A 15,399-nucleotide genomic window follows, 5' to 3' on the forward strand; every position below is an offset into this window, starting at 1 on the left:
TGTTGTAAAACTTTCATGCACAATTTTGGCTAAACATTTTTGGTCTGCAAATGATTTTGTATGGGCAGGGCCATTTCTGACATTATTTCCACTCCAATGACGGATGGAGTAGGGGTGCCGCATCGGTTAGGTTCTACATCTTGCATGGTTATCGGAGCATCGCTTTCTTCAGTTAGTAACTGGATGTTATCTTTCCGGATTGATATCCTTTTTTCTGATCTCATCTCTCCCAGAGCTGTGTGTTGCCAGTTATTAGTTTCGACTTCTGGGTGATTGAGAGCATATTTCGCCGGGTCTACCTTGGTCACATCTATGGGTATGGCTTCCCTCTCTTACGTTGCCCGAGCCGCCCATACCTCTTTAGCAGGATCTTTAATGGCATCGCCCCTCAGCATAGAGCCGGACAGTACCCCCAACACCAAAGAGTTATTTTGAGGGGAAATGTCTGGTGCCGACATTATTTTCTTTCTCTGACCTGTTAACGGGCCAGTAGACCCAGAGGGGACAATCATAATGACAGTTGCGCTGTAAGTACGCAGTGGACAGACAATAACACGCCCGTTCAAAGGCAAACAAAAACTCACTCATAGGTTGTTGTTTCAAAAGCTGTTAGGGAGGAATTTTTCTGTAGCAGAGCTTCCAATCGACCTCACGTCCTCAGAGCCCAAAGACCACAAGTCTATGCACTTGACACCGCGCCCGCTCCGCAGCAGGGGTCAGGTTATGAAAGATGCGTGTTGTGGCAATATAAAGAGGACTCCAGAAGCAGGGCTCCAGCAGCAGGCAGCACAGGTAACAGCTATCACAAAGACCACAAGACTCTGCACCCGACTCCGCGTGGCTATGTTAAAATAAAGTCTTCCTGAGAGAAGAGAATCTACAAGTGCGAAATCAACAGAAGGCCATCTAGATCCATGCGATGTACCAGAGATGGCGGATGACGGGATAGATGAGAGTAGCGTAAGAGACAACACTCCGGCCCTGGCTCAAGAGGACAGTGAACATCTGGGTGAGATCTATTCATAACATGACCAAGAAGAAAGGCGAGAGACCGAGATCACGCCGCCAACATCCGTGCCCAGCGAGAGGTGGTCTCAGTGTGAGAAGAAAAGGCCATGCAGATACTGAGACTTTGTGATGGAGTAGGACCATGCTGCTCGACAAAAGGAGCTATGCAGAGATGTGGCCTGGCGAGATCATAGCCTGCCGAGATCTTGCACGACCCAACTCGAAAAGCTTGGCGGCTTCCCGATGACGTGTACTTACAGAGCAGACCCAGAGACAAGATGCTCCCTGGCGCTCCTCCTGTATACCAGGGCCACAGCCTGACCTCCACTCACATGCTTACAGTTACTCATTTGTGACTTTTGCTGAGGGCATAATTCCACTGTAGTGAATCTACTGCAGTGGTTGCCGCAAAGAATGAATGACTTTGCATGGCTTATGCCCAGACTAATAACAATAACACTATTCCACTGCAGTGAAGCAAGCAACGGCAGTGGTTGTTCCAATACCTACGTTCACTTCATTCAATTCATGGCATTGTGCTTACACTGTTAAGTCTTCCTAAAACTAACCTGCTGTCTAGACATATCTGCGCCATTACAGACTTCTTAGCACATCCCCAATTCGCTCCATAATGCCTCTCGTTCATACCCCAAGCACTCACAACGTCTCCATTAATATTCAGGATATGCCAAAAATTAAGTTACCCAAAATTATTCCGCGTTTTAGTTCCGGTTATACCTATTTTTCCCCAAAATGACCCTACGCGTTGCCCTGTTGCAGGATAGTAAAACACACGGCATTTGGATAGGCGGATCACTGGCTGTCAGAGTTTTCTAGTGACCTCACGAAGAGAGGTTGGCCTCGGCACTTTACTGAGAAGTGATCCCCGCTCCCGTGACACTGCGCATGTGCTCTGCAGTTGGACTCTCGGTGTCTCAGACTTCTGTCCGTTATCGGCTTCCGTAAATTTCGCGTCGCAGCGTCTTGACGTCACTTGTCTAAGGCGCCGCTGGTTGCTCAGGAAGATGGCGGAGGCTTCACCCCAACCCGGGAGGTACTTCTGTCACAGCTGTGCGGCAGAGATCAGCCCTCGGTTACCGGTAAGTCATGGACAAGTCAAGATAACCTCAGAACTGACAGGCCGAGTGATCATGGAAAGGCAAAGAGTTGCAGATGCGATCCATGTTGGAGGACTTGTGGGGAGACCGGTTGGTGAGGGAAAGGAGTGACCTGGGGAGACAATCTATATGAAACACGTTATGGAGTAGGGTGGGCTGCCAGGACAACTAACATGGGATTCGTGGGCTTAAGGGTATGCTTTCAGGAGGACAATAAACCTATCAATGACCTGATGCTGGGGGAAAACGTGGGTAATAGCGTGCGGGTAATGTTATGAGGGTGCATCAGGGAAGAGAAGACCACTGTAACTGCCTACAGAAGTAGTGAATATACTATTCGACTATATTGTGCCACTGTGGGAGCGCCTTCCAGAGCATGTCACCCCCATGCTGTCAAACTATCCCGTTGTTGTGGTACAACCTTTCATATCAATAATTGTGGCGTGCATTTAAAATCTCAAGACCATAGTATTGACATAACATTAAGCAAACTATCAATGGCTTGCCTCCAGAAATACTAAGCCTCGAGTTAGAATGCTCATTTAATCCACCCCTAGAGCACTCGAGGAGTGCTCGGTGGTGAATTGGTTTAATTCACTTATAATTATGCTTTGGTGTAAATCAGTGTGTATATATTGGTATGTTTGGATATGTTTAATGTGAAGGCTCCAACCCAGAACTTGAATGTCATCCAGATCGTTTTTCTGAATTGTAATTCATGGTCCATTACTTAAACTGTGTGTGGGGTGTGGGGTGGGGGATTGGGCTAGCATTTTAGGAGGTTGGCCATGGGACAGTTTGGACTATGAACCAAAAATGGGTCATTCAATTAAATCTCTTAATTAGTAAACGGTGTATTTTAGATAAATGCCCTTGCAAATAGCATTGGGTAAAACCTTTGAAAATAGTGTTTTCTTTTATAACAGTTGATAAAGGGAGTTGTATTTATTGAGTTGTATAGTGCTCTACCTCCTGAGGGGTGCTCCATCAAGAGCCCCTGTGGAAAAAACACACCATTGGGTAGGTGTAACATATGTGCATGATTTTGCAATCGTGGGATGAGGTGACATGCCAAGAAGGGTGCCTAATTACTGTCAGTTTACAAGATCTAAGCGGACATTTGGGTTAAATAATGTGGGTGAAGCTTTTAACACGCCATTGGTTACAGAAGTTGTGGTGCTTTCAGGTTATTCAAATTACAATAAACATAGAAGAGGCTGTAGGAACAAATCAAGGTTATAAGGTAGTTGCTCACTGTGGCCATGGGCTGGAAACGTAAATCCTATGGTATAAGTATGGTAGTACTGGGAAGAAAAGGTTATTTTATATATATGTCCGAAGGCATATCTGAATTAGAGCTACTGTTCATGAAGCCAGTTTTCACATTCATTTTGAATCTTTCAGGTCTTTTTCCAGGGTTGTGGGTTAAGTTGTTCTAGAATTGTAGACCTAATACTAAGAGTGATCTCCATCCATATTTCAGTCTTTTGAACCTGGGTGTAGTTGGGTTGTTAACCAGTGATGATCTTAGCACTCCTTTAGGTACTTATTGGTTTATGTGAGATTGATTGTAATCAGGAGCAATGTTCTGGAGGATTCGGAATGTAATACTGTTTATTTTGTGTCTTATTCTCTTTGCAACAGGAAACCAGTTGAGGTTTTTATGGACTGGTGAGATACAGTCTCAGGGCCTGAGTCCCACAATAAGTTATTTGGCTAGGGGTTCAGTAATGTGCTTGTCGGTTATGTGCTTATTTTTCTTATCTGGTTCAGTAGTGCCTATGAATCCTCCAGTTCAATTTGAATGATTTTGGGAATCCTAGGCGTATGGATACACTGAGGCTTCGCAAGAAGGATCCAAGATTCCTTGCAATGTGATGATCAGTGCCTTGTCTAGCCACTGCATGAGTGAGTCACAGAATGCTCTCCCAATTGTTTTCATTTGAACTTGTTATAGAAACAGTGAATATAGTAGTCCGACTGGATCGGAAGACTTGCGAGTAATACTGTAGTCAGTGCTCCAGATAAGATTTTGAAGTGGGAATATTATACTCCCTATTTTTTTCAAAGTGGGAGTAAAATGATTTTTTAGGTGGTAAAAAAATAAGTCCTATTCCTAATGTAATTTATAAGCTAGTAAAAAAAACAAGTTACCTGTAAAACAAATGTTTTTGTAATAAATATTTCTTTGTGCCTAGTTATTAATGCACCTTAAAAAATGTATGTTTACCTCTTCAGATTCGGCAGTTCTAATAGTTCTTCCTGTGGCAATACGTATCCAAACAAATGCAGGGAGATGTCACTGAAAGCTGGGTGATGGGCACCTTTATGTGTCTGTTTACAATTTTTTTGTTGGGAGTTTATTTAATCACTATTTTTATTTTTGGGGAGTATTTGCCCATTTTTAGGGAGTAAAAGAGACTGATGCACCCCTTATCTGTAGTGCTGACTGTAGGCATATTGGTTTTCACTGGAGGAGAAAGCTCCGGAAGGATCTGCATCAGGTGTCACAATACACTGTTGTATCTTGTGTAGAGAATGATGATTTTTTGGCTTCCACCACATTTACAGTAACTATTTTCTTTTAATGTAAACCTGCCTCTGAACCAAGTTAAACTATTTTATGTGTATAACTTCATAAACACTTCCAAAATATAGGAACCAAAAACACACCATATCGGTGCTCATGAGCCAGTTTTCAATCATTTTCAGAAGGTTAATCCATTCTCAAAAGAGCAAGTCGTTAAATAAGAGTCAAGTGATACTAAGATTTAATTCTAGAATTCTTGAATCTATCCATCATGTGAACGTGTACTTCAGTGCTTTCAGTTACAGTCGATTTAACCGACTTAAAAAAATAAATGAAAAAAAGACTACTATTGAGTAGTTTCATCGGGTGGTGTATATAACTTTTTTTTAAAACAATTGTTTTTATGTAAAAATACACTCAAAATATCAAGGTGCAAAACAATCGAAAGCTGTAAACCTATGATTGCTAAACATGACCAAAGAGATTGCAGTGGGGATTCACCCCTGCTGAGAGTTGGCGCGCCTTTCGGTGGTCTTTCCATAGAACCACATAAGTTTGTATCAAAACAATGTATTCATTATCAACCAAAATGTTTTCACAAAGCCTGTTTCAATATCAATTTATATTTATACAATACAGCTTCATGACTTGTAGACTAGAAAATCTGTAACATGACACATCTCTATGCCTTTTGGACCACGGGTCCTTTTTCAAGAGTATCTGTAATTTATATTTAATAATGTATATGTTTTTAGAACATGTAAGCAAAGATCGCAAAGGAAAATAATAAAACTGAAAAAATTGCTGCTCAAAACATTAACATACACTTTACCCCATAAAGTAAACATTACATAGATAAGGAAGTGATGAAATGATTACTCTAAATCACACAGATGTATACTAAATAGCCATTAAAGCAAGACAGAAGTTATGAAAAATATGTACACATTTGTGTATTAACAAAATATACCCCTAAGAAACCAAAATAAATAAAAGGCAACATAATTCTCAAAATCTAAGCGATTGCTTAGTTGATATATTGACTATCTACATAGCAATTAATGCATGTGGTGGTTCTTTATTCACTGCGCTTGTTTGCCGACACGTGTTTCGACCATGGGTCGTTCTCAAGGGTGCACTTGCGCTTACAAAATCACTTTCCAATTCTTCACCATCTGCCAACCTGGATACTATACTGAGAATGCCCCTTGGCTTGTTTTCTATGGATTCTTTGGGGGGCAGTTCTGTTACCTGAGAGTAATTAGTTCACTTTGGCATATTGTAGACACAAGGGGAGTTTCTCTGCTCTGGACGGTCAGGCAGCTGTCTATTTGTTCTCATAATACTGGATATTGAAAACTCTTTAATATAGTCCTAAACGTGACAGCCGCCCCCCCAATTGTTATCACGAATTATTAAAATCGTTTGGTTAGTATCGAAGTCCAGAATGCAAGAAATACTACTACATGCTAAACTAGATATTGAAAATGATAAACGTCACCCCATTCTTCTAGTAAAAAAAAAAAACATCATTTCAAAAATCTTACTGTAGATCTCTCACATATCCTGAACTGCCAAAGAAACAACCAAATATCCGAATTCAGTGCTGAAAAGGGTTTCAAAACTCTAAAAAAACAAAAGGGAACACTTTCATCTCCAGTATCCAGCTAAACTTAAGGATCTTCCACATTGTTGGGGACTGAAATTAAGATTGGGTATGCGGGAGATAAAAGCAGCTCCTGGATATCCATTGTTAACCACTGACCAGGAGCTACCACTGGGGAACGAGAAGCTGGTACATAGTGTCCCCCAAATCTAACTACCACATACTATGTAAACGTATCCTTTTGTCTATTATGTATGCCTTCTCATGTTTTAAATGTCACATAAATGTGCCCTAAAGTTTATTTATAGATTGTCACAAGCGCATGCAGTTAAATTCACGTAGGTGTGCTTGTTCAGCATCAGTTAGCCGGGGAGCCAAAAATAGCTTCTGGTAGGTATTGGTGTCACGCTAACTAGGATCTTCTAGACTACCAGCAGGAGATAAATAACTTCCAGCTGCCCTCAATTTCGAACCCTGCAGTGTCCCAACCAAATATAGGTACAAGTGTCAACTTACCTGTTCTCAGCGTTCCTACAAACTAACAGCAGGCAGGCTATCCAAACAAAGCGCCGGAGTAGGTAGTAGTAGTACCTGGAACTCACGGCATGGATCGTAGATTACAATCCAAGTATTTCCATTATGTGATTTTTGACGCTTTTGTACCTGTATTTGCACTCACCACTAACCAGTGAAAATTGAAACTTGGCGAGTACTAAATATTGTACTGTATGCATATGTAGAATTGAGGTGGCAAGTGACTTCTTATGCGTGGCCCACAGCTTGCAACTTGAACGTTTGTGACTGATGTGAAACGAGGTAGTGAAATGGGTGTTGTGGCTTGTTTTAACTCTTGCAATACTGCTGGCATTCTATTGAAGAATGGTGTGTGTAGTGTTGCATCGAAAATGACCTAGTCAAAAAGGGGGTGCAGTTGTTCTTGGAGAGCTCATGGGATAAAGGCTACTTTTGTTGCTTCTGGATCTGCAATCATGTGCATTTCAAGGTTTATAGTCATAATGTCGACAAAAAAATGTCGACAGACAAAAATGTCGAAAAAATAATGTCGAAAATAATAATGTCGACATTCTATACTTTTAATGTAAAAAGTCATAATGTCGAAAAAAAAATGTCGACATTTTTTTTTTTGACATTATGACTATAAACCCTTAAAACTATCAACACCTCACCCAACACCCCCCTGCCACCCCCCCCCCCACACCCCCCAACCACCCTTTCACCCCTCATACTCAACACATACCAATTATTTATTTATTTATTTATTTATTTATTTAATAATTAAATAAATAAAAATTGTATTTACTATGGGGGGGTCCCCCCCCCAACCCCCCCTCACCCAACACCCCCCTGCCGCCCCCCCACACCCCCCCAACCACCCTTTCACCCCTCATACTCAACACATACCAATTATTTATTTATTTATTTATTCAATAATTAAATAAATAAAAATTGTATTTACTATGGGGGGGTCCCCCCCCCAACCCCCCCTCACCCAACACCCCCCTGCCACCCCCCCACACCCCCCCAACCACCCCTCATACTCAACACATCATATATATATTTATTTATTTATTTATGCATACACTAAATTAATGTCGAAAAAATATCGAATAATGTCGACATTTTTGTTTGTCGACATTATTGTTTTTCGACATTAATTTGTCGACATTTTGACTGTCGACATTATTGATGTCGACATTATGACTGCACACCGCATTTCAATGAGTACAGCAATGTCATATGTGCATAATTTTACTTCTCCGACTAGAAATTTAAGCTCGTGCAGAATGTTGCTGCTTGACCTTTGGTGCTAGTTTGTAGTTTCCACTATGGATGTGTCTGTTTACAGTGTCCAACACAAGGTGGCTGTAATGGCTTGTAAAGTCTCTTTAGGACTTTGGTACCTGATCATTCCGATCATGGTTTATTACCATTTAAGTTGGGTAAAATCCATTTACCATAATAGATTGCATGAATACAATCCCTACTGGTAAGAATACTCACTTTTGTCACCAGGGTCTGCTCATGGTATGCTTCTCTGCCCGATTATTGCTGCTTCTGATTTTTAAAGAAGCCTTCTTTCATCACCCTCTTTGACCTACGCATCGCTGAAGCCGTTCTTGGAGCTATTGCCTCTACCTCCTTTTTTCCATATAAAAGGAAACCTCACGTTTGTGATTGACTCACACACTCCACTGCTTGAAAGAGTGGCACATATGATGTAGCAACATTTTAGACTGCTCAAAGCCCTCGTAACAAATCACTGTACAGCCATATAGAGTCCATTCGTTTTTTGTTTTTTTTTAATTCCTGGCACCACCCCCCACACCTCCGTGAGTGGATTTTGACATTTTACTGTGGGCTGACCCCCATAATAAAAGGACCCTAAACTCCAATATATCTTTTTAACCACCCTAACGAAAAAGTAGTCAGTACTGGACTTAAGTCAGCAATGGTGAAATGCAATGTTATTAGGGTTGTACCACGCACCTCTGACATTTTTATGGCCTCCATGTCTTCTCGTGTGAATCGAAAATTGAAATGGAGGGTGTAGGAAGTGGCTAGGAAAGGAGTGGGAAAAGACAAAGTGGTGTGCTTAACTTTTAGGGGTTGTGTGGGTAAAACTAGGCGTAACTGGCTCCTGTGTTTGTGTTTTCTATGTGCATTGTGATATGCACACAGGAGCCATTTTGCTTCGAGTTGTGAGACCTGGTGGGTTCAGGGGAGGATCTATATGCTCCAGGGGCTGAGTTTAGAGGTGTAGATCAGATAGTGTATTAGTGTGCGCTGAGGGCTTTGATTAGCCATTTTTCGTTAACAAATTGGTGAGCATGTGTTAAGTGAAGTTGGGTGAAAAGTGAAGTTTATTAGTTAATTCTGTTCCTTGAGCAAGTTAGGTTAAGGATTTCTGGTGGCTGTGTTTCGTGTTTTCTTGTAGATTTTGTTTCTGGTCATATTTCCGTCCATATGATTCCCAGATCATCAACTGGTAGTGGCAGCTCTGCAAGGGATACACCAGTTTGGCATGCTGGATTGATTCCGTGGGGTTGCTATGCTATGGAGAGTGTTGTTTCTTGTAGAATATTCGGTTATTGAGTTCATTGTGATGTACGGGTTTGTTTATTTATTTACTATGCTTTTTTCTTTTTTTAAGTGCTTTGGATTGTGCGATAGTGGTGTTTTTGGAAGCCTGTTGTCTTTCATTGGGGTTTGAATAGTTGTATATCCTGGTGTATTGCAAAGCCAAGGTTTAAACCGTTTTTTAAATGTAAGATGGTCTTCTGTTGTCAGAATTACCTTTAGGTGGGAGGAAACTGTTCAGCCATATTTGCTTTTCTCATAGTTCCTGGATTCAGAAAGCATGTCTTGGCTAGATCTGAGGGTCCTTTGTGGTTGATAGGGGTGAGATAACCGTACGAGACACAGTTTCCAAGTCAGTGAAGCCTGACCACTACATATTAGAAAGAATATGAATTGTTTGCAACACGCTGGCCTTGAAATAAGCAAGATAATTGTTCAATACTTGTTACAGAAAGAAATTCATATTCAATTTGCATTTGATTCCTCCGTATGTATCCTTGTTTGCTAGAAGGCTTCACCAGGAGGAAATTGAGTATATAGAATATTTCACTTAGTGAGGACATAACCTTAAAATGCGGATACAATCAACATTCTCGCATATTTACATCCAGTGCATTACAAACTATTAATCGTTCAAGTACACCTTTAACTACCTCCTCACTTTTAATGTAAAGTCTGTTGGACAGTATTGAGCTCGGGAGCCGAGGTCTTGAAATCATTACATAGGCTGTAGATTAGTCATACCCAAAACCCACCCACCCCACCACCTGGTTGTGTCCTCTTGTCCATATTCTCATTATGAAATCAGTCAGGTTGGGATTTCTCGGTTTATAGTGACATTTTCGAATAACATTTGGTCGAAAGTCAAAATGTCAGAAAAAAAATTTCGAATTTCTTTTTTTGTTTGTTTTATTGTTCTAAATGGGGGGTTTCCCCCCCCCCCAACCCCTTTTTTAAAAATGTTTTTTCTGTTTTAACCCTTTTTTTTTTTTACTTGCGGAACCCAAATAAAACATGTACATAAAAAAAGAAAGCATTCAAATATATATATTTTTTTTTTTAATTTTTTCACCATTTTTGTCATTCGACTAAATGTTTTCGACATTTTGACTGGACACCGGATTTCTCCATAATATATTTCAGATAGAAACACTGTATCCTGTTTACCAAACAAATACAAAATACATCTTTTAGACTGGGTGACGTGTGCTACTTTTAAACATAATTCTTTTGATGACTGGAAGCCACCAATTGAGCTCTGCAAAGGTGGCACGCAGTATCATTGGTCTTCCGATCATGTTTAATAGTGGTTTATGAGCATACTACAACCTAGTCAAGATTCTTGAGTAGAGCAAGGGATGCGGTTTTAAGGTGGTAAATTCTCTAATTGCTAATGGTCCATACTACCGTGCTTCTTTTTGTACTGTTTATAAGTAAAATAATGTTCTTTGCCTGATACAGTTGAAAACACCCACACCCCAGTATAAGAAAGTGGGTGTTTGTCGGTCACACATCCAAAAGCCAGGCTTGATCTTTTTCAGTTCCGTATCCTACAAAAAACGCTCGGGAGATCCTCTGCTAGATCACTTTGTGGTTAGGCTGGGGTATAAAAATAATAATCTCCGCTATGGTGGTATCCTCTTGTAGCCAGCCCTTCATTTTTCGTTCTTCCTAACTAAACTGACACTGATTTTGATTTTTGTTGAATCAACCTCTTGATTTCATGTTGGGCAACCTCTTGATTTCATGTAGTACAATGAGAAGTATTTCCAAATTCTTTTTTAAAATAAATGTGCGACAATTTGCAATTAATTCTCTCCTTTTTAATCTCGCCACCAAAGCTTCTTAAGAATGTTTAATGTTTGATCTGCCACATACAGCTCTTGGTACCACATAATTGTAGTTTGATAGTATTCTTAATGGATGGTAATGTGACGCAATGTATTGATGCTCTTGAAAACCTAGTCTTCTGACTGTATTCACAAGTAGCCCAGAGTGTCTCTACTAGCTGTTTAGTCTATGTAAGAGAAACGAGTCTTTCTAGATGTGCTATGCTTGCCATGATAAGGACACTGGTTCTGCCAAAGAGAATACACCTATTTGCCAACAGTAAACCAGAGAAGCCCTACTGGATCACTCATGCAGGGTTTGAGTATCGGAGAAATATAACCACTCTAGTCATTTTTTTGTTTGCTTTGCTTGTGCATGACCATAACAGGAAAACATGGGACTAATTAACCAGAAAGATAATCTTAATTTGAATCCCACTATACCAATTCTTTCTCACTGGTTTCAGAGCCGGACAGTATTTTTTTCCACCGTGTCTTGCTAGCCCACAAGACAAAAGGCTACTCATCCTCAACCCCTATACAATTGAGGAGACGTGTGTGTGCTTTACAGTCCTAGTTGGTACATCATTGAGCTGTGTCTGCAGCCTCTTAATGTCGATACTGCATGTGGCAATTGTCTAAAATTGGCAGCAGCGTTGCGTCTCGTTTTGGCTTGATCATATCTTCTGCCTGTTTGGCTCCTAGTGCACTAGCTCTTTTAGTCTCAGACTTTTTTGGTGAATGCTGGCAGGCTTACAGGTAGTTTTTTTTAAAATATTTATTTTTTAAATTTTGTTATGTTGCAAAATAAGAGTAAATGCATCTCCTGTCCTGGTGTTGAAGAGGGTCACTGTTCTCTTCAGTTATCGTCCTTTTGTCCTCTGACCCATTGTGGATCAGGGTTTACCTTGAACCTGTATAATTTCACAAATGGTTGTATTGACCATATTTTCCAAGGACTCGCGTATGATCGGATATCAGTCAAAATGTAATTGTTCAGCTAAAGTTCCAACTTGTGATGTCCTTTTTTTGGACTGGAACCCTCTGTTTGTACTGTAGGATATACTTTTTGTAGTGTACTACATGTTGTTGTGGAGAGTCCTTTTCTCTTGCAATAGTCACTACTTATGGATGATCACTCTTGGTTGCAGTGAAATCTATCGTCGGGGCTTTAGCAAAATGGAGTGTGTCGTGCACCGGGAGTAATTGTGTTGCAGTGATTGTGGTGCTGGAAATGCATCGGAGGGACAGGGCCTCCGTATCCTTGTCCTTTACTGCTTTTTATCGTGTGTTCTGTTGTGTTTTCTGTGCAGGAGTGGGACTCCTGACGGTGCAGCTCTCTTTTGGTTTGGTGTACAGACCCATGGGATACCCTTATGGCACCCATGGGTGGGGGTGCAAACTTGTGCCCCGAGTGTATGTTTTTGGGCACCTATGTGTGGCCCACAGAGCAGGGTATGGGCTGGTAGCAGCTCCATACTGAATTTGACAGTTTCTCCGAGTATCCTTCATTTATGGATACCCAGGCCCTGCCATTGGAATCAGTTGATTCCTGATAGGAAACAAGATGGCCCCTGTGGCCTCTTGCTTTCTATTGCCTGTTACCTTGTTTTCCTAAAGTCCCGGGAAGCCCTGACTCTGTCCCTTCCCCCTGACTGGCTGTTGGATGGAAGTTCCATATATGGTGTTGTGAAGTCCAGTCCAGGCCAGACTGGCTGGAGCCTTCCCAGTGACTGTATGTTGTGGGTACACCCGGTGGGTGGGACCTGGGTGAATGGAGTGTGTGACCAATATGCACTTCTTGTTGTGGATGTCTGGTTTCTGGTGTTTGGGACAATGACTGAGAAAGCCCTGCCCGAAACTGGTATGAATGCAGTGTGGAGTGTTGAATGGCTGGGTACGTGTCCCAATACAACTAGTTATGTGTAAGTGTCGGGAGAGAAGTGAATGGCCTGAATGCACTATGCACCTGATTGGCTGCCTGCCTGCATGAATGCCTTTCTGACCGATTGGTTGCCTGTGTGTGACCAAGCAGAATGAATGGGAGATAAACTAGTATATTTGGGGGCCTCTCTCTGCTAGAATTCGTGTTCAGAAGCTGAAGAGAAACTGGAGTTGAAACTGAAGCTTAACCTTGAAGCCCTGCTGGAAGAGAAGTCTTGCTGCTGCCCTACTTCACCAATCTGAAAGCTGCTGTGTCTCCAAGGACTGACCAGAGAGGACCTGGTTAGGCACCCTCTTCCCGAGCTATGAGGGCATCGTGCACTACTAATCTTTACCAGCGCTCCCTGGTAGACAGACCGACGACAGGCTGCCGACGGGAGACTGGGACAGCCGCGGAATCACGAGGAGAAGCGCCTGGACACTGTTGTCCGGCGCCGACCGGAGCCGCCGTGCTCCCTTTGCCTAACTAACATTTGATCCAAGGACGCTCTCGCCTGCACCGTTGATTGCTTTGTCCCGCCGGAGAAAGTAGAGGCCGCCGAAGAGCATCCGCCGGTGGGTTTTCCCGCCACCTGACGACAGACGCCAGACGACTCGTCGCCCTTGCTGGGCCACAGTTCTTCACAATCTCTTTGCGGTCCTGAACTATCGTCAGCGAGGTGCCCCGCACGCCTCTTCCTTGCAGGACGCCAATGCTCCGTCATCAACGAGCACCGCTAGGAACAAAGCTGCCACCTCACAGTCGTTGTTCAGCCCTTTTTCCTCGTGGGATCTCGACGATCCGTGGCTCCTGCCCTAAAGGGAGCCGCTCAAGAAGGATCCGTCGACGACCCCATGACGAAGTCTGCTATTCCAGGTACATTGGGTTTGTAGAAATATTTTATAAGGAAATAAGACTTCTAGAACAATATATGGACTGGGCTTGTGATATATCTTTACTTTAGTTTGCCCAGGTTGGGGGGGGGGGGATTTACACACAGAATTGTCCCTAGTTGGTAGGGGCCAGTATTCTGCCAATTTTTCGAAACCCACTGCTTTCGTCCTATGTCTATTGTTGGTTGCCTTTATTAAGTGATCTGTGTGACATTTAACCAGAGTATAGTTGATGCACTTTAATGAGATCTGATAATAATTGTGGTACCACTTTAGAACTGTATATATATTCCATTGTAGATTTTCTGAGCACAAACTGAGTTATTGTGATAGTGTACATAACCTTGAATATTACTAATATGAAGACTGTTTTAACTAATACAGTGTGTGGACATTCCTTTGTGGGGGCTTGGGGACTACACTGTACTCAAGAACCAGCCTGCATCACCTCCTGAGACGCTAGGCCTTGATTGCTCGACCACAATCCCAATAATAGAGAATCTTGGCTGGGGTCCTCTGTGCCTCTCCTCTACCATATAGAGAGCGGAAGTACAGATCCCCCCCACCCCACAGTCTTTACAGTGCTCTGCCTGGGATTTTAGGAGGGTGAATAATTTTCCAGTTTTTGAAGGCATTGTACTACCTTTTTGGGGGCAAACAGATGTCTGGCTTCTCCTAAGGGCGGCATGCTGCATCCCATCTTGGAGATCTAGGCAGATCCCTGGTGTTGCAAGCATGCGCGTTATCAGCTGTTCAAGCTCTGGGTTAGACGGTATTGAAAGTGTGAAAGGCCATGTTCCATAAGAATTTCCATCTAGGTGTAATTCCCTTTTTATAATAGCATACAACCACAGTACTCATCAGGCCCCATTGATCACCCCATCGTATGGCTCGATACTGAACAGAACACAGCATTAAGATACTTTAAAGGTGTCTAACACCTGTTTGTATGATATGCTAATGATATGATTTAGTTTATTTGTATGGCGCCTATACACCATGTGTTTCAAAGCTAGGCAGGAAACGCAGGAAAAATACAAACGGTGAACATTCTTACAAGGCCTTGAACAATAAGAATGTGAAATTCACTATCATACTCGGCCTGGCGACATTTCAGATAGTGCGAGAGCACAGATAAGGGAGGGAGGAGGTGGGTGGGAAGCGACCAGACAGGCGTCTAACGTACTAGGCCTGACGACATTTCTGATAGAGCCGTAGGATTACAACAGGAGTGGGTGAGGGGGAGAAGGAAGAAGAGGAATAAAACAAGCGACTATCGTACTAGGCCTGAGGACATTTCAGATAGTGCTGGAGGGGAAGGAGGAGGAAGAGAAACGAGAGGGTCCGGGGCAGACGAACAATGTAGCTATCATACTATGTCCGAGGACTAGT

At 42.3% G+C, this 15,399-nt stretch overlaps 1 protein-coding gene across 1 annotated transcript in view; it reads left to right on the forward strand.

The window, feature by feature from the left end:
* Positions 1-1,839: 1,839 nt before the first annotated feature.
* Positions 1,840-15,399, forward strand: part of RNF126 (ring finger protein 126) — a 417,384-nt gene continuing 403,824 nt past the window's right edge. The window contains exon 1 of the mRNA XM_069647846.1: positions 1,840-2,108. Within this exon, the coding sequence (XP_069503947.1) occupies positions 2,034-2,108 (75 nt within the window). The 5' untranslated portion in view covers positions 1,840-2,033. The remainder of the gene's footprint in view (positions 2,109-15,399) is intronic.

This window comes from Ambystoma mexicanum, chromosome 1p (assembly GCF_040938575.1).
Source record: "Ambystoma mexicanum isolate Mex_15411 chromosome 1p, UKY_AmexF1_1, whole genome shotgun sequence".
Lineage (NCBI taxonomy): Eukaryota > Metazoa > Chordata > Amphibia > Caudata > Ambystomatidae > Ambystoma > Ambystoma mexicanum.